This window comes from Lepisma saccharinum, chromosome 9 (assembly GCF_977018435.1).
Source record: "Lepisma saccharinum chromosome 9, izLepSacc3.1, whole genome shotgun sequence".
In the NCBI taxonomy this organism is placed as follows: Eukaryota; Metazoa; Arthropoda; class Insecta; order Zygentoma; family Lepismatidae; genus Lepisma; species Lepisma saccharinum.
In genome coordinates, this window is record NC_139237.1 from 31805533 (window position 1) to 31829064 (window position 23532).

The window sequence follows — 23532 nt, forward strand, 5'->3', positions numbered from 1 at the left end:
TGTTGTGAAGCAGAGCGACTAGGTTGAAAAATCAGATACAAATAAGTTCTGTAAGTACTCTTGCAAAAAGTTATTAATAAAATTCCTTTTATTTAATGACTTTACCTTGTAGATATGAACCAATCTGGAAATTTCACCAATACTGATAAAAAAATTACTGATGACAGATATCCTGCAGGTCGAATAAAAGCTGAAAATATTTTGTGAAGAATCTAAATGGTTCATTATCTCTTTATTGCAATAGATTTTTCTGTACAAAATAAAATACAGTATATGTATTTTGACATTTAACTTTACAAAACTAGGGTACATGAATTATACCTTTATATTTTAAAAATGAAAGAAGTTTCACTAATTACAGACTACTTATAGATACCAAGTTGTCAATAGAAAACATTTATTTGTATCATCAGATCTAATTGACTATAAAAAGAAACCTAGCTTGGTCTTAAACTTATCCACGAATATTTTTTTAAAAAAGTATATTTTCCAGCACAAGCTGTAAGACATACTTTCTCATAATTTGTTTTAAGAATATAACTTACTTTAGTAATAATTTATGTCTACAATAAATTAATTTATTCTCAAGTAGTTTCAATGATTATTTCTTATTTTCTTGAAGAAGAATACTTAATACCAAGAAAAAACATTAAATACTTTTCTTTATTGTTGAATTTAAAATGCATTTTAAAATTATTTGAGATGTAAAAAAAAGGTATAAGTAGTATAATTGATGCTATAGCAAGGACCACTTACAAGTGTAGAAAAGAAGAGGTTATTTGATTGAACAACCCGATTTGCCTACACTTAAAACAATGCCAAGAGGGGCTTATACCCCAATTCTTCAAGTGTGATATGCTCTGAATTTTTAAGAATTTTGAATTCTAGTGTAGAAAAGATGAACCCCTCTCAGACAGATTTGCCTACACTTAAAACTATGCCAAGTTCCCATATCATCTTATTGTTTATAGTGTGTTTTTCTGTCAAAATTGCAGGAATCTTGAATTTTAGTGTAGAAAAGATGAGCCCCCTCTCAGATTGATTCAGCCATGTGTACAAAGGCTGAATCTCTCAAAGCTTGTTAAAAATATGCCCCCTTCATATTGTATTGGCTATACTTGAAATTAAGCGAAAAATACTTATATGCCGGCATGCAAGCAAAACTTCTCGATCAATACAATAGCACAAGGGCAGGCATGCATAATTAATTGCTTGCATGTTTTTTCTAATATTTTGATCAGTCCCATGTCTCGGCCAGCAATTAATCATGCTTGCCCGGGAGATTATATTTCTTGTATGCCAGCAGATATAATCTACACTGTGCCTTTTCAGGGAAAATTACCATGCCAGCAGATATAATCTCCAATTTACTGGAAGAGCACAGAACTTTATTCTTGCATGCCCGAGCCAATTCATTTTGCCTTCTTCTAGTAATATATACCGAGAGAGAGTTACAAGGATATTTATTCCACATTTCAAAGTCCCACTTTGAATTGTATTTGGCAGAGGTGCTGTAGACATAATTCCATGGCCTATAATCAAAAGGCCCCCAGGTTTCAAACCTGGCAGAGTGCATAGGCCTCCCTGACGGCAAAGTGTTGGTATTATTGCTTTGTAATCAAGGGGATTCTGTGTTTGAGTCGGCCCTCTAGAATTGCTCTGTGACTCTCTCATTTCTTACATCATAAACATATGATTTTTCACCTATGAGAATAACACTACATATGGTGTCATCGGGGAGTGTATCGTGGAATTCACAGATAATTTTAATGTTTGTCCTGTCATTAACCACAACTTGTTTCATTTTTGAAGTGTTGATGACAAACATGGGTCTCTGTGCTTTGAATTCATCTGGTGTGTAATACATGTCAGTAGTGACCCTTTTGTATGATGTAAATGCCTCATATAATTTGAGGAAATCATCCTTGGACATGTCTAAATTATAATTTTCTCTAGGAAATACCTCATTTCTGCCATTTTTAAGATATATGTTCTTGATGTTGCAGTTATCAAATCTACTTGAATTTTTTTCCTGATTATTGTGTCTTCCAGTCTGAAACAATACCACCACAAAATCCGGCATGTCATATTGTATACTGGAGAATGAATTTGTAGCATCAAACTCATAATAAGTACCAGCGGCAGGCTTCTGAACACATTGATATGTATAAAATTGTAAAGGAATCTGTGGATTTTTTATTATATCTGCTTTGTATTTAAGAGCATAACTGGCTTCATATTCAACAACTGGGATTCTTAGCTCCATAGTCTGAATAATGCATTTGCCTTCATCAGGTAAGGTATTGGGCATAGCTTCTCCTGTAGAGTTTAATGTGCTGTACCTCATCAAAGCATTATTATCATTGGCAGCTCTTCTAAATGTGATTCTTAAACCACCCTTCCACATAATATCTTTATAATCTGAAAAGAATCCTGGCAACAGGCGCATAGGGAACAGCACTGTGTGGCTTTTAGATATTATTTTATCACCAGCCTCAAATCCACCTATTTTGTAGTAAGAAGCCTCGGTTTTGGATAATTTTAATGTGGCCAAAGCTGTGGAGGTAATGCCGGGATAATCCACTCTGTTTATAACAACACCATGCTTTCTGATCTCAATTTCAGAGAACAGATGCGGCACAAAATTGTCTACCAATCTTATATTTGAATTTGCCGGATAATCTGTTCCATCGAGCTTTACAACATCAAATTTGATGTATAGATCTGCTCTGTGGGGGTGTATAAAGCCATCCCCTACATCAAGATCAACCTCAATTTCTGTGTTGGGTTGATTTAAATTTGCAAATGTCCTCCTGTTTGGGGGGAATGATTGTAGCTCATAACTCTCAATATTTTCCATTTTTTTTGTATGTATTTTTATTTAAATATTAATCTCTATGATTGCAGTTGTTGTGGCTCCAGCAAAATCAACTAATTCTTCTTTTTCATTAGTGACCATCAATTCAAGGTTATCTATTCTATTATGGCACACAGGAAAATATAATGTTGGGGATGGAGTGTAGATGATTGGCTCCATAAATTCAGAATTAGGTTTAAATGTTGCAATGATGCCAGTTTGTTTGTGAGTGCCTATGCCATTTGATTTGGTGATCATACCCTCGGCCACATTACAGTGAATATTCAGAGTCTCTATGGCTAAGAATTTAGGTATATTAATAGCAGTGTGTTTGATGGCTGGTTCAAGTTTTGTGTTGTTCTCAAATCCTAACAGCTCTCTTATAGTACCCAGATCCACTATTTCTGTAGCAGATACAATCTCTACTCTGTGAGTGACAGAATTTTGAGTTAATACTATACCTCTGGGTAATTGAGCATTTAGAGTGGACAGATTATATTGCCCTGGAGTGATGACAATTTTTTGATCCCCTACTGCAATTTTGTTGTTGTGGTGTGTAATATTAGGGATCAAGTACATGCCATAAAATGCTCTGAGAGCTATTGTTTTGGGATACACTATATCATCATGTAATTTGAGTTTCAATATTGAATTTTGGCTGGTGAGATGAAATACCCCCATGATGTTTCAGATAGCACAAGGCTTTTTGAAAATTTTCAATTGATGGTTTATTTATTTGAGACATATATCTAATAACAGATAAACACAAATGTCCGCAATTAACATCTTTGAAGTTTTGAACACGGGCATTATTGTAATAAAGATTAGCTGATTTTAGATATTTTATTAAATTTTCAGGTGGAACACCTCCAAATGAATCAAACACAAATGCCTCATCTTTTAAATATTTAAGATAACAAATCCAGTGAGTGCCCTGATTTTTGTACTTATCCAAATTAACAATGCCACACTCTTTGTTGAGTGGTTGTTCTGGTAAAGAATCAGACATGTACACACCTCTAAAATGTTTGATGCCCAGTGGCTTGATTAAAGCTTCAATATCTTGGTTTGTAAGCGGCTCTTGTTTTTTTAAACTTATTTAAGGCTCTCTTAACACCTTTGCCTTGTTTCTCCATGGCCAGGTTATGGCGCTTCAATTCATCTAATTCTGCTTTATTTTTCTTGGCATCTATTACTGTTTTTGCTATGGCAGCTGATCCCCCAGCCAAGCTCCCAACAGCCCCAAGTGCTGCTAAGATGGCCGGGATAGTAAATATGAAACCCCCCACATGTGATTTTTTTCTAGATTGTTGTAATTTTTTTAATTGGGGGGTACTAAGCAACAATTTCATACCATGGCCCTTGGCAATACAAGAGCTTTTTTTCTTGCGCTGCTTTTTGGTTAAAAGGCTATCAATAGTTTTAAGAGATTTAAGACCTGCATAAGGTATTTGATACATAACACCCTTGGCCTTCATTCTAGGTTTATTATATACATATTCACAGCCCCCACCCCAGTTTTTGTTTGGTGTTCATAGCTATGATGGTTCCCAATGCTGCTATTCTCTCACTCAAAGAAGCATCTTTGCTTACAAATCTACCAAATGCAGCCTCTTCTAATTTTTTGTCTGCAACATGTCTCTTGTCAAGATCAGAATGTGTGTTGTATGCTATGTCATGGTCTCTACAAGCAGCATCTAGGGGATTAACACCAGGATCCCCTCTGTTTAATCTATGGTCCAATTTTGTGCCTGGACCACAATACTGATAGCCTGGAATGTGTAGTTCAAATGGCAGCTTGTTTATAATGTCATTAACCAACCCCCGGCCCTCAGAAATATTCCAAAATTTAGGTGGTAGAGTATTAATAATTTTTATAAGATATCCAATCCCCTTAGTGTCATTCACTATAAAATTAGACAATTTTGTGCTTATCATGTCCATAATTCCAACCTTTTCATTGTAAAAATTGTGGTTGCCAGCATTTTCCTCCCCAGCTATCACCAATAACCTATCTACAAGTTTCCTGACATCATCAACCCAGACAAATTCTTTAGGCAGGGTGTTGTATTGTTTGATTCCACTGCCAGTCTTAATTTGTGACCATATGGGTTTGATTAAATTGTTGTATTTTGCTCCACTGCTAGACTTGACTCTTTTTTGTGTGGGATCATTGTTCTGGTATAGAGCATCTGATTTTATTAATATTTCTTTGTAGTGCTCATAGTCTTGATCTGTATAGCTGCCAGGTCTCTTCCTAGTCATCAGTTCCCACAATCCAGGTGTGCCAAGATACTTAACAAAAGCACCTCTTTCTCCAAGATGAGATTCTGAATATACAATTATATCATCTCCCATAAATGTTACTCTGAAATTGTCAATTCTATGTATGATGCTACCATCACGCTCTGTGTCAGCATATAAGCCAAAGACCTCATCTTTGTTGTCTTTAGGTGTGCTTAAATATTTTTGAGCAAGAAGACCCAATTCAATAGGATCCAGAGTAGCTTCAATTCTTCGAGGAGCAACAGGACTAGGTGTATGAATACTGGAAAGTGGGGTGATTGGATAATCTAATATGTTTCTTGCAGCTACAGGTACAAGCTCTGTGATCAAATTTTGATTTTGCTCTGTAACAGTTTTGATATTTTTACCTAATTCACTAATAGCATCTATAATAGGCTGTTCTGTTTGTTTGTGTTGTTCATAAATTCCTCGGTTCTGTGATTTCCATCCCTTAAATCTTTTTACAAGATAATCTCTTAATTTAAGATCATCAATAATTGGCCTTTTCATGGTTATTTATTTATGTTTCAATGTCTAGAAAATTGTTGATTTTATTTCTGTATTTGCCACTATTGGGTTTTCTTGTCATATCAATTGTGACAAACCCATAACTGTCCTGGTTCCAGCACCTACTGCAAAACTTGGAAAAATCATTGTAGCTCAAGTCCCCACCTACATATTCATCATGTATGTGTTTGAGGTTGGTATGGTCTTGATGAAACACACATATAAAATTGCTGTTGTCTCAGATCAGCTGCTTCGGTATTTTAGAAAAAGTCTGTGCCAGGTAGAAACAATCTATGTTTTTGTGTCGGCCCTGTGTAAAGAAATTTCTAACCTTGTTTTGATTATCCAGTATAATGTCATCAAACAACAACAGAATTATCGAGACATTCATGAAGTGGCTGAACATCTGGTTCAAAAGTGGCTATATCCAATCCATCATATAGCTTCATCAGCTGCTGATATTTTAATTGTTCCAAGCTCTTAGAGAAGACATACAAGTGCCTATTTTTCCAGTCTAACCAGTTGGGTGCCAATAAAAAATTATCAGTCATTAGTGTAGTTTTACCACAAGCTGATGGCCCAACAATAAGACATCTAATATTATCAGGCAGCAACTTGCCATTTTTCTTAATCTGCTGTTCAGGTTCTGGCAGCCTTTTTATAACATCCCAGGTGCTCATATTATCACTTTGTCTGCATCGATCCAGCTGTGTTCTGGAAGTCCTAGCCATTTGACAAATAACTTGTTGCCTTTTTTGCGGATGATTTTTTCTATGAGATATGTCAGGCTGTTTAGTTTTGCTGAGTTCTTCTTCATAGAATCTGCCTTTGAGAATTTCTCCTCGGTGATCTTTTATTATATATGTGTTAAGGGTCCCAGGTTTAACTTGAACCACTGTAAATAATTCAGTGCTCCAGTTTCTTGTAAAGCCTCTTTTGAATAAGTGCTTATATTTGCTGATTCTTACTTGATCACCCACCTTGTATTTGGCCTTTCTTGTTGTTGGCTGGTATCTAGGATAATAAACAGTCCTGATCAATTTTTGCTCATCAGATGAAGTTACTTCAGAGGGTTTCATGTTGATTGTGGAATGGACCGAGTTGTTATATTTATGTAGAAGTTCTGGAAGAATATTAAGCCATTTATAATTACCTTGCAGTGTGAATTGTTTATACATAAGATTTTTTAGGGTTTTGTTGAATCTCTCTACAATTGAGGCTTTGAGATCACTGTAACTCGAATAATGTTTTATTGCCTGGCTTTTAATAAATTGTTGGAACACAGAATTATAAAATTCTTTGCCATTATCTGTTTGCAAATAGCGCGGTGATCTTCCACTCTGATTGATGATTGTCCTGATGGCTTCTGTAACACATTTTCCAGTCTTGGATTTGAGTGGCACAGCCCAGGCAAATTTTGAAAATGTGTCTATGACAGTGAGTAGATACTTGTAGCCCTTGTTGATTTTGTCTAAGTTTTTCAGCTGTCCACTTGCCATCTCAATCAAGTCGCTCTGCCATAAATCATCTATGCCTTTTGTGACTACTGGCAGTCTCTTAAAATTATGTCTGGCTTGTCTGTGTAATTCATCAACAATAATTTGTCTAGACATAATATGAAAACAAGAATATTGCAACTATGGGGTGTTCAGCAGCTGATACTACAGGATTTTCTAAATATAATTTGTCCCCTATTTGTATTTTAAATTCCAGAGAGCCATCATCTTCAGCATAGGCTGTTTCTAATGTATTGGGATCTGTAAAATCCTCTAACTCTACACTGGTGATTTTTACTTTGTTGTCAGCATTTGTTATTGATAAGGTGGGGTAGTGGTGTGCCTGTGGTTGAAGCCAATATTTGATCTTGATTGGTCTCAGTGTGCCCCCAACAAAAAACTGGTAATAAAATTGTGCAGGGGACAGCATATATATTTTGCCACCTGGTGTAAATGGTGAATCATATTCTTTGTTGGGGATGCTGTACAATTCAAGAATTACTGTATGTTTTGGATTCTCAATTATGCCGGTTATTTCTTTTTCTGCTGTAAGCAATCTGCTTGTTACAGATTCAAGGTGCTCATTGATAGTCCTAACAACATCATCATGGCCTGGCTTGATTTTTATGTCCACAACAAGTTTCTTGTATTGTTGCACAATCTCTTGTAGCTGGGTGGCAAAAACAGAGAGGGCATTTGCTTGATTGGATTCCATGGTCCCTAGCTGTTGCTTGATATTAGCTACAATTTGTTGCAAATTTTCAATAACTGCCAATTTTGAATTTTGAGCAGTAAGATCATGGACCTGTCTTCTGATATCCTCAAACAGGGCATGCAGTTCATTAATATGTTGATTAGTTGGTAGAGTGGCCACTGTCTGAGTGAGTTGTTTGATCTCTGTCTGGATATTCTTAATATCTTCTGATTTCAATATGCGATTCACTACTCTCTTAATATTTTTAAGTTCCTGTGATGTAGGGAGATTTGTTACAGTATTTTGCAAAGATTCAAGTGCCAATTTCACATCATTTAATTCAGAAGCATCAGCCACATTTTGCATAGCATTTTGGAGCAGGGCTATATCTGCCTGAGTGGGTGTTGATTGTTGTAAAATTTCAAGTTTTGTTTGGATATCATCAATCAAGTGATGAAAATGAGATAGCTCAGATTCAGTGTTGAGGTTTTCAAGTTTTGTGATCTGTTGCTGGACACTAACAAGTGTATCTACTATACCGGGCAGGCGGGATTCTAGAGATTCTTGTATATTTGTCAAATCACTTTGCAGTGCTGCTATTGTACCCTCAAGATGGGTTATGGTACTTTGAATTTTTCCAAAATCTTCATATGTTTCAAGTTGCAGCTTGATGTTGGCAACACTCCGAGTTATTGCACTCAAAGCATCAGAAGATGGCAAATTGTTCATAAAATTTTCAAGTGTCTCAATTTTTTCTTTAACCTCGGCTATGGCATTGTTCAGAGGGTCCAGATTAGGTATTTGGAGTGATTGAATCTGTTCTTTTAGAGTGGAAATCACTAGATCAAAATCTTCTTGTGATTTTATGCTTTTGACAATTGTTTGGAGCTGTGTCTGGACATTATTAATCTGTTCCTCCAATTGCTGTTTCAATTGCTCAGAGTTGGTGGCCTGGGTCTTAAATTTGGCTTGAAGAGCTGCTACAGCCTCTTCTAAACTTTGAAAATTATCTAATGTTGCCAAATCAGTATATTTTTGAAGCAGCACTTTGAGTTCTGAGTCAATTTTAAGAAGAGGGTCCATGCATTGTGTTTGTAAATTTGTAATTTCTAATTGAAGACTGGCATTGAGTGTGGTTTGTAAAGCTTGTAAATCACTTCTTAATTTCTTGACTCTGACATCAAGCATCAGAATCTCATCACTGTGATCTTCATGGCCAAATATATCATTAGGCATTTTTGTTTTAGTGGTTATTTATTATTGAATATCTGATTCTTAATTCTATAAAAAAAGGTATAAGCTTGTCATATGACCCAGGGACCTCAATATATAAGCAGTCACCAGCAGAAACAGTATATACAGTGCCAGAAATCATGTTTGAGTGCTTAATTCTATAAATATTTCTCCCTACTGAAATTTTGACATCACCCTCAGGGGTTGTAATAAATTGCAATTGACCACCTACAGGTAATTGGTAATGATTTAAATTATTGTTAAATATGTACAATGTTTTACCTGTTTCATCATCAACATCTGTAAGTATGCTGTTCAGATGAATAATTAACAAAGCACTTAGTTTAGATATTATATCAGAAGAGGGTTGTGGTGTTGGCAGCTCCATAATAGCCTGTTTTTTGAACCCAAATAAGTTCATAGGCATGTTTATTTATTTCAAATCATGCTCTGTAATTGGGCATTGATTGCCACTTTTCAAATCACAATGCCCCCATGGTAGAGTATGTATGCCACATGATAAAATACATCTCTTATCATCATGTGGGTCCAGAGCCACTTTTCTTACAATATTTGAAGTCAACAAGTGATCCACACTCTGAATTCTATTTTCTGATGTTCTGATTGTGCTACATGATTTGAGGCAATATTTGTAATCTTCAAATTGGAGCTCTTTGTCAACAATTACTCTGCCAATGCCCTTGGCCTTTTTGGCAACAACACCACTACATGTTTCAAAACTGTACATCTTGGCCCTTAACCCAGCAAATGCCACAATAACATCACCAAGTGTCTCATCTTTTAACTTGCCAGGCACTTTTTTGTTGTGGGGTTGAATCCTTGTATGTTCACTGCTATCAAAATATTCAAGCAATTCAGGCTGTGACATATCTTGATAAACATCTTCTGTCTGAATATCAAGAATAAAACTATCTGTGTCCATGTACATCAGTTTTACACGATTCTTATAAAAAGGCTTCAACACATCATAATACAATTTTAACATATGTAATTTGGCCAATTCCAATATCACAGCCCCTACATAAATAGGCTTATCAAACTTAATCTTTGTTTTTTTCATGTTGAAAAGTGCCATATTTTCATCATAAATTCTTCTGTAATTGAAATTGGGCTTTGCAATCAATTTTTTGCTCAGGCTGGGGTCAGTAATTATTTTAACATCAGTATGTTTTCTGACATTTTCAATAGTTTTGCCATACACAGAATTGACCATCAATTTAAACAAAGTTTTATCAAATTGGCTCAATGCAGATGTTCGAAGCTCTGTGTTTGTATCAATATATGGCTTCAACCATCTTGAGTGCCTGAACCTCAAAACTTTGCCAATTTTGGTCACTTGAACACCATGATGCATCAGGAACTGGAGGTTTTTGTAATATATGACATAGCCCTGTTTTGGCTCCAGTGTCATCATCAATTTCTTTTGTTTAGAGCCAGGTGAACACTTAACCTCAGGAATTGGGGGCAGATCAGAAAATTTGTTGTGTAAATCATCAGGAATTGTCAGATCAACCTCTAAGAACAGGCCATAGTTACTGTCATCAAAATCCTTAAGATCTTCAATATTGAAATCTTCAACCCATTCAAGACCTGCATATGGCAGTTTATCCATCATGGCATAACCATAGAGGCTGTTTGCATCTACATACCGTATATAATTTGATGGCAGTGCTGGATCATAATCAGGAATATATTTGTTATTTGCTCTGACATATCTCTGAGAACATTGCACCATGCCCCCTCTTATACATTGCTCCATAAACAAGTACATATCTTGATCTTGGATCAGATCCAATTGCATTTTAGTGTTTAAAAACATTGCAGACCATGCTAGGCCCGGAGCACTGTAAAAATACATTGGATCCAGCTTATAATTTTGCATGGAAGATTTTCTGAATGCCTGCAGTATATCAGCTAAGAGGGTCACATCAAGTTTTAAATATGCATTGTGATAATCACCAAATGTCTGGCATTTTAAATTGTTCCACATCAACTTGGCATGGTGATAATCATCATCAGTGATTCCAGATCCTCTGATTTTGCTGTAAAACTCTTGTTGTGGTGGCAGAGAACACTCATCAAATTTAGAAAAATCTGTAACATAGTCATATGGATATACACCCTTCCGCCTAATTAATTTCAGGTCCTGATTTGGAAACAAAGCACATGTAATTTTGAATTGATCATCAGATAATTGAGTGGCCAGTGTAGCCAGGCTAGCTGATAAAATTCTGCAGGAATCAAGAAATCTTAAGTGAATAGGAACACCATTAACTTTAATTATTTTGCTAATAGCAATATATTTCTCATCATTTTCAGCTAAAATATTTAAATTCTGCTTGTCAAACCCCTCGTACCTGATCAAATGATGAAAATCATAATTGGATGCTCCATGGCAAAATATGGGGACAAATTTTGGTCTCTGGATCTTAATATTACAGCTATTACACAGGGCCATTAAAAATTTACCATCTGTATGAGAATGGTGTTTCACCTTGATATTTATATCTGAAAATTCAGAATCACATACCGGGCATTTTTCTGCATTGTTGAAATCTTCAATCTGTTTCTCTGTTAAAGGCAACATGGGTTTTGATTTTAATAAGACATTAGATGCTATGTCATGGCACTCATTTTCTATTCTATGTGCAAATTTTTTGATGGCATCTGGTCGTGTGTATAAATCTTTTTTACTAACAACCCCATCCTGTATAATTATATAACAAAAACTGGAGGGTTCATGTAATTGATATGATGTAATTGAAGATTCCTCAGGATCTGGGCTACAGAATGCAAGAGGTTTGAGATTTGATTCAAAATCACAGACTATATATGCTGGGTGTTCCAACAAGGCTTCAAATTTTTTGAATTTGACATTTTCACTTGGTATTGGCATCACCGTATGAACAGGTTTATGGTTGCCACAATATTTTAAATGTTTAATTAACTTGTTTTTAGCAATTTCTGCATTTTTTTCACGAACCCCATTCACCATTTTTTGACCATCAAATACAGTTAAACATCTTCTGCACAACTTAAATATTCTATTAGATTTGTCTAGTTGTGTTCTGACTATAGCTTCAAGATTATGTATCAGAGTGTAATGGTGTATATCACCCCCTTCAATTAAGAGCAGATCAATCGGAACAGCAGAATCATCATCAAATGTACTGTATGACGGTATCAGAACGAGTACCATCATAATGTGAATAATAAAATAATTTTATTACTCGAAATTTTCGATTTGAGGTCGTATTTGGTGCTTTATATTAGCAGAAAATTAATTTGCATCACTTTGGCTTAGTTATAACTGAAGTACGTATGTAAACTTCATACATTTAAAATATTTTTGTAATTTAACAATGTAATTTGGTTTGTGTTCAATAATATGCTTACCGAAAATTGTCAGTTTATGCATAATCGCACATATGTTTGGTTTCAACAGCTTTTATTTGCTCTTTCATCAGTATTTGGGCACAAACATGTATTTAAAATGTGTTACTAACATGTACAAACCATTTAATATAACTTTTGACAGAATTTCGACGATAAAGATACGATTTGATAAATTGAGCGCCTTGAATAGTAATCCTAAACTTGGAAGTAATCCTAAACTTGGAAACATAGCCAACTCACATAAAGGGAAAAATCTAAGTTGCGCGTAAATAACCTTTTTCCCACCAAAATTGTAAAACTTAAAATAACTGAAAAAGGTGAAAATAAAATACGTAAACATGTAATTGAATATTGTAATATCTATTTTATTGCATCTAATCTATTTTACAAGCATTTTTATGTATAATAACTGTACAACTCGAAATTGGTCACTTGAAATATGTTCGCAAGTTTGTATACTGTGCAAGAAGTTGTAACAGTGTGAGTTTTGATACACTGCTTCATCTGAAAGATCAACCTCGACGGAAATGAAGTCGCTAAAAGTTTTCGGAAACTGAAATTGGAACTATTAATTAATAACAGGAAGATTTGTGGATATAATGTGATATAGCAGTGCAAATAAGTACTATATTCGCATTTAATAGTTGAAATTGCGTCGAAAAGTACTTAAAAGGTCCAAAGGACATTAAATCTGTGAGCAGATGGAATCACGTAAAATGGCAGCCATCTTCTATTAGTTTGGAATAATGAGATAAGTATTTTACATGCATGTACCTACAAAAGTGAAGGCCTATATTTGCAAATATACAAAAAGTGTGCACTTGGAATGTGAAAAGTCGATTGAACGTACAAATACACAAAATTCGTATTTGATTCTTATCTTATAATCGAGCATTTGGTGCCGATTTTCTCGTTAAAAATCTATGCAAAATCGAAAGTGATCATACATGGTATTAAACTGACTTGAAATACAAAATGTGATAACGAAATGTCAAACCTTAGTTGTTGAGGTGATTGTACGCTGAATATGATGTATGAACGTATTCTTCGTATTTCTGAAATCTGATTATAATATACAGTTCTTTATTTCTTCACAAGTTGTAATTTCTTAATTTATGCAAAAGGTAACACAGTTATTTGTACGCTTAAGTTGATACATGAAAATTTGAGTTGAACTTTTGGACAGCTTATGATTTGAAATTTTAAAACAATTTTCTTTAATTTAATTTGAGAAATATATGACCTGTTGATCATAAGCCGAGGAAAAAGTGTCTTATATAATAGATTATAGAGACTCATTTTTGTGCTTTTAAAAGTCTCTTAAAAGTCGATATTTGAACATGATTAGTTATATAATAGATTATAGAGACTCATTTTTGTGCTTTTAAAAGTCTCTTAAAAGTCGATATTTGAACATGATTAGTTATATATTAGATTGATGAGACTCATTTAGTCTCAGTCATTATTAAAATAACTGAAACTCATTTTACTGCTTTTATAAGTCTCATAAAAGTCAAAACTTGATCATACTTAAATTGATGATATTCATTTATGTCTCTTAAGTGATAGGAGGAAGTATATTTTTAAATTTGTGTAATTTTGAGTTTAACTGGTTAGTCTATTGCAATATCTTAACGATGACCGAAACTGTTGAGAGTAATATCACACTGGCGGACATTGTGAGGTTAATAAATGCTCAAAATAGTCTGCAAGCAGAACAAAATAGTCTGCAAGCAGAACAAAATGGTGAAATCAAGGCTGCTCTGCATGCACAAAATAGTAAAATTGACACTGCTTTACAAGTGCAAGCAGAACACAATAAAAAGGTAGACACAACTTTGAATGCATTAACCGAAGCACATAAGGATCATACCAAAGAATTTAAAGATCTTAAAATTGATATAAGTCAATTTAGAAATGAATGCATGCTTAGGTATGAGAAAGTAGAGAAAGATTTGCATGCTCTCGACAAGAAAATGAAAGTAGAATTAGTATCGTTGGCAGAAGATGTCGATAACAAAATTGAGAGTGTAATAGAAGATCTGTCAAGGCAATTTGACACAAAGCTTGATAGATGCTTTAGAGCTTGTGAAGAGAATGATATGTCTCTGTGTACAGTTAGGAAGGATTTAGGTCAGGTAAATACTGCACTTGATCAATTACAGTTCAATAAACCATTAATGAATAAGGCAGATAGGGGGGATCAGCTTGATAAGAGCGATGTTGAGTACGAATTCGATGACAGAAGTCATGTCATTCTGTCATCCAAAATTCCACCCAAGGTTAATAATCGTAGTGAAGAAGATAGTAATGTACAATATGTTAAGGTTGCTCCAAATAGTGACATGTTGAATGATGGTGCAGTTAATTGTTTAAATGTTAACATCAGAAAGGCTATGTCACTGATCGAGTCTAGTCTAACAACCATGGTCAATAATGTACTGACTCCAGATACGATCAGAAAAAATATGACATCAAAAAATGTAAAGTTGAATTCAGTGCAGGGTGATTTTCATGAGCTTGATGCTAGACAGGTAGATTTAAATCGTGAAAGCCATGAAGGTGTAAGTAGACCTAGTGTTGGTTACGTTTCACATGACTACAATAAATGTAGACACCTTTCGGGTGCAATTTCTGATTCGGAAACTGATTGTAGTGTCAACTCAGTTCATGATAGTACATGTGTAGATGATGGTCCGTATTGTAATACTAGACTAGCTAATAAGAGAAATAAGTTAAAACGTGACAGGTTAACTAGTAGGGTTGGACAAAATGTAAGCAATACTCCTCAGATAACTCCTCCGACAAATGTTCCAAATGTTAAACATTCGGAAGTTGATCCGTCGACAGATACATCAAAGGTTAGGTATAAGCCAATAATTAAACCACAAGATTTGAGGCACTTCCCTCATTTTGATGGTGTTTCCGCAGACATTATACCATCTGAATTTTTAGAAAAAGTAGAGGAAAACCTGGAAATTTACAATATACATGAGAGTGAGTATATGAATTATTTACCTAAATTACTCACAGATTGTGCACGTACCTGGTACATTGAAAATAAATTAAAGTTTAAGACTTATGCTGAGTTTAAGATGGATTTCTTATCCCATTATCAAAACGATAGGTGGAAATCTGTAAATTTAACTAAAGTTCTAAATTCACCTTATGACAAAGACAGCAAAGAGAACTTATTGCAGTTTGCGAATAAGAATTACAAAAAATTTAAATCTATACAACCGCATGCTGACGAAGCACATCTTATTGCTCAGTTATCTTCGTTGTTACCTTATAAAATAAGTGAACACTTGGTGGTGAATAACATTCATACACTGAGACAAACATTGCAAGCCATAGAAAATTTTCAATCTTTAAAAAATAATTCAACTAGGTATATGGATTCTAGTAAAACTTATGGTAACCAAAGGAATAAATCAAAGGTAGCTAATGTTTCTATGTTTAAGGAGCAAAATGACCGAAGTATGTCTAACAGAAATGGGTTAAGAAACTTAAGGTCTAATAATGAGGTTGGATCTGCTCGTAATTCCTATGCCAATGGTAGGACATGGGTAAGAAATGATCAGATTTCTAGAAATGTGAATTTGGGTTCGAGGCAGGAAAACTCTTAGATGCTCCTGATACAGGAGGTGTCTTGAGCATCAAAGCGGTTGAAAATCCTCCTTTTACCAAATCTCAGTATAATGCACGCTCAAGTGAAGTAAATAATAATCATCATAGTGATTTAAGTGAGTTCTTTCCTAAGTTAGGAGATCATCAACTACTTGGTGACAGTATGTTAGTTAGGTATGCCAACAGTATTTTAGGTTACAGATGGAATATGAATGAATCTGCTTCCAGATTCATAGGTTTGTGTGTCTCGGGACAAACCATTGATGATCTGCATAGGCGTGTATCAAATGCTAAGAAACTCTCAGACAAAATATTGGTCATGATAGGTACCAATGATTTAATTAGGAAACGCAGCTTCGAACAAATGCAAATGTCTTTCAGCAAACTCTTGAATACGTTGAAATCTAGATGTGCTGAAATTACGATACTATGTTTGCCACCTCTTCCTAAATATATATCATTTCCTCATGAACAATTGTGGCAGACATGGAATAATTTCAATCTGTATTTGATGTCACTACACGATGAGTTTAATGTAAAAGTATACAATATAGCACCTTTATTCTTCTTGGAGAATGATTGCATAGATAACTCCTTGTACCAGAAATTCCTTGGTCACCCGTCCAGAGGTAGAGTAGATATGATACATTGGAATTATGCGGGAATGACTAAGGTAAAACAATTTTTGTACAGTATGGGTTTTGGTACTACACCTTGTACATCTAATGATAAAGTGGGTAGAGATATAAAAGTGCAAGCTACCGTGCACAATGTCAATGTTAATCATTTTAAGGATGCAAACAGCATTGATAGTTATCCCGATGAGGATAACGTTTTGTCCTTGCAGGAAAACTAACAAGCGACCTTTGTTTTAAAGTGGGTGATGAAGGTCAAGTTAATAATCCCACTACTGATAACATTAATCTAGGAAAATGGGAAGAATTTCATAACAGTGATGAATATGAATCAAAAGAAATTCCAACACCAATAAATGCTCTCGGCAGTAACACATTTACTGCAAAATTAAAAGTTCTAATATTTGATAAATTTTATGATGCTCTCTGCGACACTGGCGCAGAAATTAGTCTGCTTTCTAATACTGTTTGGAAAGAAATTAATATTAAGGCTAGTAGACCCAGGCTCACACCTGCGGATAATGTGAGATTGGTAGATTTTTCTGGTAATAAGAAAACCAAGGTTTTAGGTATGGTTAAACTGATCATTCAAATAAGTAATTTACAATGTTACGTTCAGTTTTTGGTGGTTCACAATTTACAAGTGGATATCATTTTGGGATTAGATGTGTTATATGCACTTCAAGCATCATTAAATTTTAAAGATCAAACAATAACATGTGGCTCCGATGAAGAACGCACTTTCGCGCGCTTCATGCCAATTATTGAAGATGGTAAAAATTTATGTTATTTTGAGTGTTCTCATGTCAATAATCATAACGGCTTGGAGGATAAGTCCAAGTTCAACTTGCATAAGTTTGAAGAGTACATGAATAAGGCTGATTCGCTTACTAACGAACAAAAAACTTTGTTCATAGAGTTACTACTCGAATATCAAGAAATATTTTCTAATAAGCCTGGTTTGTGTAACGATTACGTTCACAAAATGGTTTTAGATACAGATCTACCTATAGTAGGCAAAAATTATCCTATACCTTTTGCTTATCGAGACAAAGTACGTGAACAAATAAAAATAATGCTTGATTGGGATGTTATTGAGTTGTCTAATTCAGAATATCTGTCTCCACTTTTAGTAGTTCCTAAATCTGGGGGAGGTATCCGTTTATGTGTTGATCTCAAAAGAGTAAACCAGCATGTTAAGCTTATTCAAGTACATCCCATAAAGATACAAGAATTATTAGTTGAATTCCAAAATTGTAAATACTTCACTTCGGTGGATCTTTTGAATGCTTTTTGGCAAATAAATCTACATCCTGACAGCAGAAAATATACTGCGTTTATGTTCGAAGGTATCCTATATCAATTTAAAAGAGTTGTATTTGGTTCAGTAAATGGTACAGCTGTATTCGTCGATGCTTGAAATCGTGTGCTTAAGGACTGTAGAGATTTCGTGGTAGTTTATGTTGACGATGTTATCATAAAGTCTCAAGATTTTACATCTCACATAATGCATGTAAGAACAGTTCTTGAAAAATTGAAGCAGGCAGGCATGACGTTGAAACTTGAAAAATGTGAGTTTTGTAGATCAGAAATTAAATTTTTGGGTCACATAATTACTTCGCAGGGGTATAAGAAAGATCCTTGTTTACCATTGATATCCCGGGCCTTTTTTTAAAATTTATCAATATTCTGAACAGACATTGGATATTCTAAACCCTCCATTGCATCATCAAAATCATTTTCATGTTGTTTATAATAACTTATTCTCTCAGGATGCCTTGAAACTGGAAACAAAGCAGCTAAAATACACCACAAAAAGCATTTCTCATCATTATTTTCTATATTAACCACGGCTTTTTTGTTTTTAATATTGGCAGGTAATGGCAGATATGAAGATCCTTGTAATGGGCTGAATTCAGAAATATTAACATAGAGCTTGTGTGGAGATCCGCATAGGCTCCATCCAGACTCTTTTGCTGCAAATTCAGAGTGTTTAATATTCAATTGATCTATTAAACTGCTTATTATTTTGTCTGAATTTGCATTTGAATATACAGGTACAGTTTCTGTTATGTGGGGCTGTGTAAATTTTGTGCCATTTGGTTTCTTATATTGTGTAAACAATTTGAGGGACAGCTTATAAGAGCCATTTTGTGCATTTAGTTTTGCCTGCACATCAGGATTTACACTGTTCAAAAAATTCTTAATACCACATCTTGGCTCTGATACAAAACAGTGATCCCTTAATTGGCCATTAAAACTGCTATGGATAGGTGGTGCATAGCGTGGCTGCTTTGCTGCTCTAGCATTAACAGGTGCTTCATGCTTCCTTTTCAGACCAGATGTAGATGGCTGTGAGGGCAATCTTGATGACTGTACATAAGAATTACACTTGTGCCATTTGTAATATGCCTTGCTTAATATTTTATGGCATCTTGGACACATTTTTGTTGCCTTTCTGTATTTCTTAGAGTCACACATATGCCGGTGCCTAGACCAATTAGAACTAGATATATTTTTATTACACTGATTGCAATATTTTTGTTTTGGCATTTTTATTGTTTATTTATATAAAATTTCCTGGTCCAAAAAAACAGAACTATGGACAATATGCCAAAACAATTATAACAGCAGTTAGTGGCTGAGCTGGTGCTTTTATACCCAGACAACAGCAATAACTAGGCTCTGGTGATCCCCAATATAAAATAATTTTGCTCTTTTATGCTGTTGTATAACACACTTTACCAGGTTTCAGATCTGGGAGCTATCAGTTGTATATCAACTAGCAGTAATTATTCTCAAAATCTCACGTGTGGAGATATTATTTTGCCACATGTATTTCAATCTTACACATTTTATCAGGACTCAAACCCGAGCCTCTTGTTTACAAGGCAACAATATTAACATTTTGCAATCAAGAGGCTTCACATTTTATCAGGACTCAAACCCAGAAGCCTCTTGATTACAAGGCAATAAAAACCATGGGGCTATGCACCACACTACTAGGTCTCAGAACCCAGGAGCTATGAGCTTTATATCAATGTACACATGGCTGAATCAATCTGAGAGGGGGCTCATCTTTTCTACACTAAAATTCAAGATTCCTGCGATTTTGACAGAAAAACACACTATAAACAATAAGATGATATGGGAACTTGGCATAGTTTTAAGTGTAGGCAAATCTGTCTGAGAGGGGTTCATCTTTTCTACACTAGAATTCAAAATTCTTAAAAATTCAGAGCATATCACACTTGAAGAATTGGGGTATAAGCCCCTCTTGGCATTGTTTTAAGTGTAGGCAAATCTGTCTGAGAGGGGTTCATCTTTTCTACACTAGAATTCAAAATTCTTAAAAATTCAGAGCATATCACACTTGAAGAATTGGGGTATAAGCCCCTCTTGGCATTGTTTTAAGTGTAGGCAAATCGGGTTCTTGAATCAAATAACCTCTTCTTTTCTACACTTATAAGTGGTCCTTGTTATAGCATCAATTATACTACTTGTATAATGTTGACAAATTAGTGCATCAGTACACTGTGTAATACTATTGGTAATTTTATTGATGAACTGGCAGCAGATGATCCCATCCTAGAAATTATTTTATCCTATTCCCAGTACTCTATATTTTTTAAATAATCATAACTGTTAAATGAATTCCTTACCTGAAGTGGCATGTCAGAATCAAGTTCAAACCTAGGAACCTTTTCAGTCCAAGGCAGGAAATTCTTTGTCTCACTGCAGATGAAGTAATCAAACACTGTTCCTTCAGTTGGAAACTTAATGGACTTGAATTCATTAACCCACCACTTGCTAAATTCTATTCTATGATCCATCACCTGAAAAATTAAAAAAATAATTTGGCATATTCTGACTGATTGAGTAGTAAGCGGAACTGTTGTGATTCTGCCAGGATTTGAGTATGTAATCCAGTTTTTACCAACTCTCCATGAATAGTGGGTACAGTGTGATCTGTGTAACTCACACACAATGACTACTTCCAATATTTACAAAGCAGAAATCATGAGATTTTTTTTTCTCTTCTAGGCCTTAGCCGATACTGATGTAACTTAAAGTATCAGTTGGAATATCCATTTGAGCCCACCTGCATGGTGGAGTGCTTAGCTCAGCATGCAACGATGTCAGGAGTCCCAGGTTTGAATCCTGCTTTTGGCATGGGTGTCAGTGTCCCTTCATGAATTTCATATCAGTCATCCTCATCCTTGCCATTAACCAAAAGTGGCAGAAAAGTGAAGAAAAATAAACCAAATCAATAACACCAACTGTTATTTTGTTTCTCCGAAGGATACTAAATGCACGGCAATATCCAAGCTTCATATGCTGTTACTATACATATAAACCAAATCAATCAAACAATCGATACTCCACTTTGTAAATCAAATACTTGACTCAATCCCAATTGGTAATGTATTCATATGTTATGTTATTCTCATGTGATATTTCATGTAATGATTAAAGGTTTACTCATACTATTCCATAATGTAAACAAAATGCTAGAGCAATATCCATTTAGTAATGTATTATACATACAGTCAACTCTCGATTCTACGACCACGGGTATAACGACCCTCTTGAAGTAACGATCCTTTTCCCAGGAACTGTGAAAATTTTAGAAAAAAGTTGAAAAATTTGGAAAAATAGTTGAAAAATTGAAGGAAATCGGCCGAAAAATGAATTGTTTTTTTTTCCCATTCCATTCACGAGCACTCTACCGCTCACATTTGGGTCTGAACTAAAAATAGACACCACCACACCATGCTTGATAGCACTTCACCTCCGCCCTCCCCTCCCTCAAGCTCACCAATGTTATCCCGCACCCGATGGCCGCTACTTAACGCACCAGGCTTGTTTTGCCACACTTGCTCTTGGATACGCGAGAAGAGAAGATCAAATGTGCTTGGATGTTATTTTAAATCGACCTTGACTTGTTTCCTTGTCCTAATAGCTACTGAAAACTTGCAGGGGAGGGGGGGGGAGCAGCCTGAAATGACTGCTGGACTTGCAGTCTTTGCCAATGTGTATGGCAGGTCAAGCTCTTTCATCGATAAATACACCACCTTGAGAGATAAGATCGCATGAATCGCAGTCTGGCCCATCTGTCCAGCTCTGTTCAGCAGGTTCCTGTGAGTGAGCAACTCTTGGTCTTGTAGCCGACGACTTCCGGTATCCGCTTTCATTCAAAACGTGTTCTTTGTTGCCTGTAACACTTCACAAAAGAGCGAAACTGTTAGAGATAATCAAAACCACATAGTCCAACTAAAGATAGTCAACCCACTTAATGCGTTGTCATCCAGGTTTCCGCAAAAGTTTACTTCAATCTTACGTGAATCATAACTCCTGTTTCCCACTTCATATGTTTTCCAAATTGTGTCGATGTTGTAATATCTGCCAAAAAAAGTGTTCCGTTGGCTGACTGACTTCTCTCTCTTTTCCTGTCAGCAAACGTGGAGGGAGGGGCAATGCTGATTGTTTCAACCACGTTTTTCTTGCTCACGTGTGCACATGGGCTGATTACAGGCGAGGGTGGAAATGGATCCACCCCTCTTCCATTCCTTTGACCTCTAAAATGGGGCAACCAGTTCTGGATATATTCTTGAAAACTAGGGGTGTGCGGAATCCTGAAAACTTGGGACCGAGATCAGGAAAAAAATTCCTGCCCCAAACCCAACTTCGGGAAATGCCAACTAAAGGTTAAAAGATTAAAAATCAGTAACTTACGTGTGTGAGCATAAGATTTATCGAACTACGTTTCGAAGGTTATACTACCTCCTTCTTCGGGTTGAAACGATGTTTTCAGACACCTGGCATGGTGCCTCGTCGAGAAAGTGATGGTTGAGGATTTAGGTTAAAATGGTATAGGAAAGACACTTTCTAAAAAAAAGAATGTTAAATACACATACTAAAACCACGCAATACTCCATAAAAACAAAAGAACGTTCAAGGCTGATGAAGGCCAACTGCCGATCTGTGCTCGGGTTAGGAGAATGCATGGTGTCAGCTCTTATCTGGAGAAGGAAAACTCCTCCCCCCGGTCTTTCCTCAACCGGGGCTCGTGAGTCACCAATCCAAGGTGAATTCAACTTCCACCTCGGCGGCTTTCCTAACTTCAGGGGTAACATGGAAGCCCATCTGAAGAAGGAGGTAGTATAACCTTCGAAACGTAGTTCGATAAATCTTATGCTCACACACGTAAGTTACTGATTTTTAATCTTTTAACCTTTAGTTGGTATTTAATTGTGAGCAATCAGCACATTACCAGTATGTTCGGGAAATGACTTCCCGACATCCCGACCAGTCGGGAAATACCGAATGGTTATTTTAAAAAGTTGTAAATTCTCGACATTATCTGCATTGCAAGTGTCTGTAACCTATCGGAAATTGTTTGTTTTTAATCCAGAAATGCAAAAACAATCACTTAAGTTGAAAATGACGTGTAGAATTCAAGATTTTCAGTTCTTTGGGAAATTTTCAGGACGGGAGAGGTTCGACTTTGTCGGGAAATGGCAATTTTCCCCATCCCGAATATCGAGATTAAAAAAAAAAACCTATTGAAAACGAACAAAAACCATAGAACAAGTAAAAAAAAGTAACCCTCCCCCCTTTCCCCAGCTCATTCTCCACCATTGGTGTGCACGGCAATGTTGATAATTGCAGAATTCAGGTCCTATTTTTTTATTTTATTTTTATGATGTTGTCTGCATAGGAAATATTGACTGTATTATTGTCTGTTGCATGGTAAAATGTAAAGCAAGGGTCATT

General features: G+C 35.5%; 1 protein-coding gene across 2 annotated transcripts in view; it reads right to left on the reverse strand.

Moving 5' to 3' along the window:
• Dhc93AB (Dynein heavy chain at 93AB) overlaps positions 1-23532 on the reverse strand; it is a 584738-nt gene that overhangs the window by 212378 nt on the left and 348828 nt on the right. For both annotated transcript variants that reach the window (XM_083127975.1, XM_083127974.1), the window contains one exon: positions 20418-20591. In XM_083127975.1, the coding sequence (XP_082984101.1) occupies positions 20418-20591 (174 nt within the window). The remainder of the gene's footprint in view (positions 1-20417; positions 20592-23532) is intronic.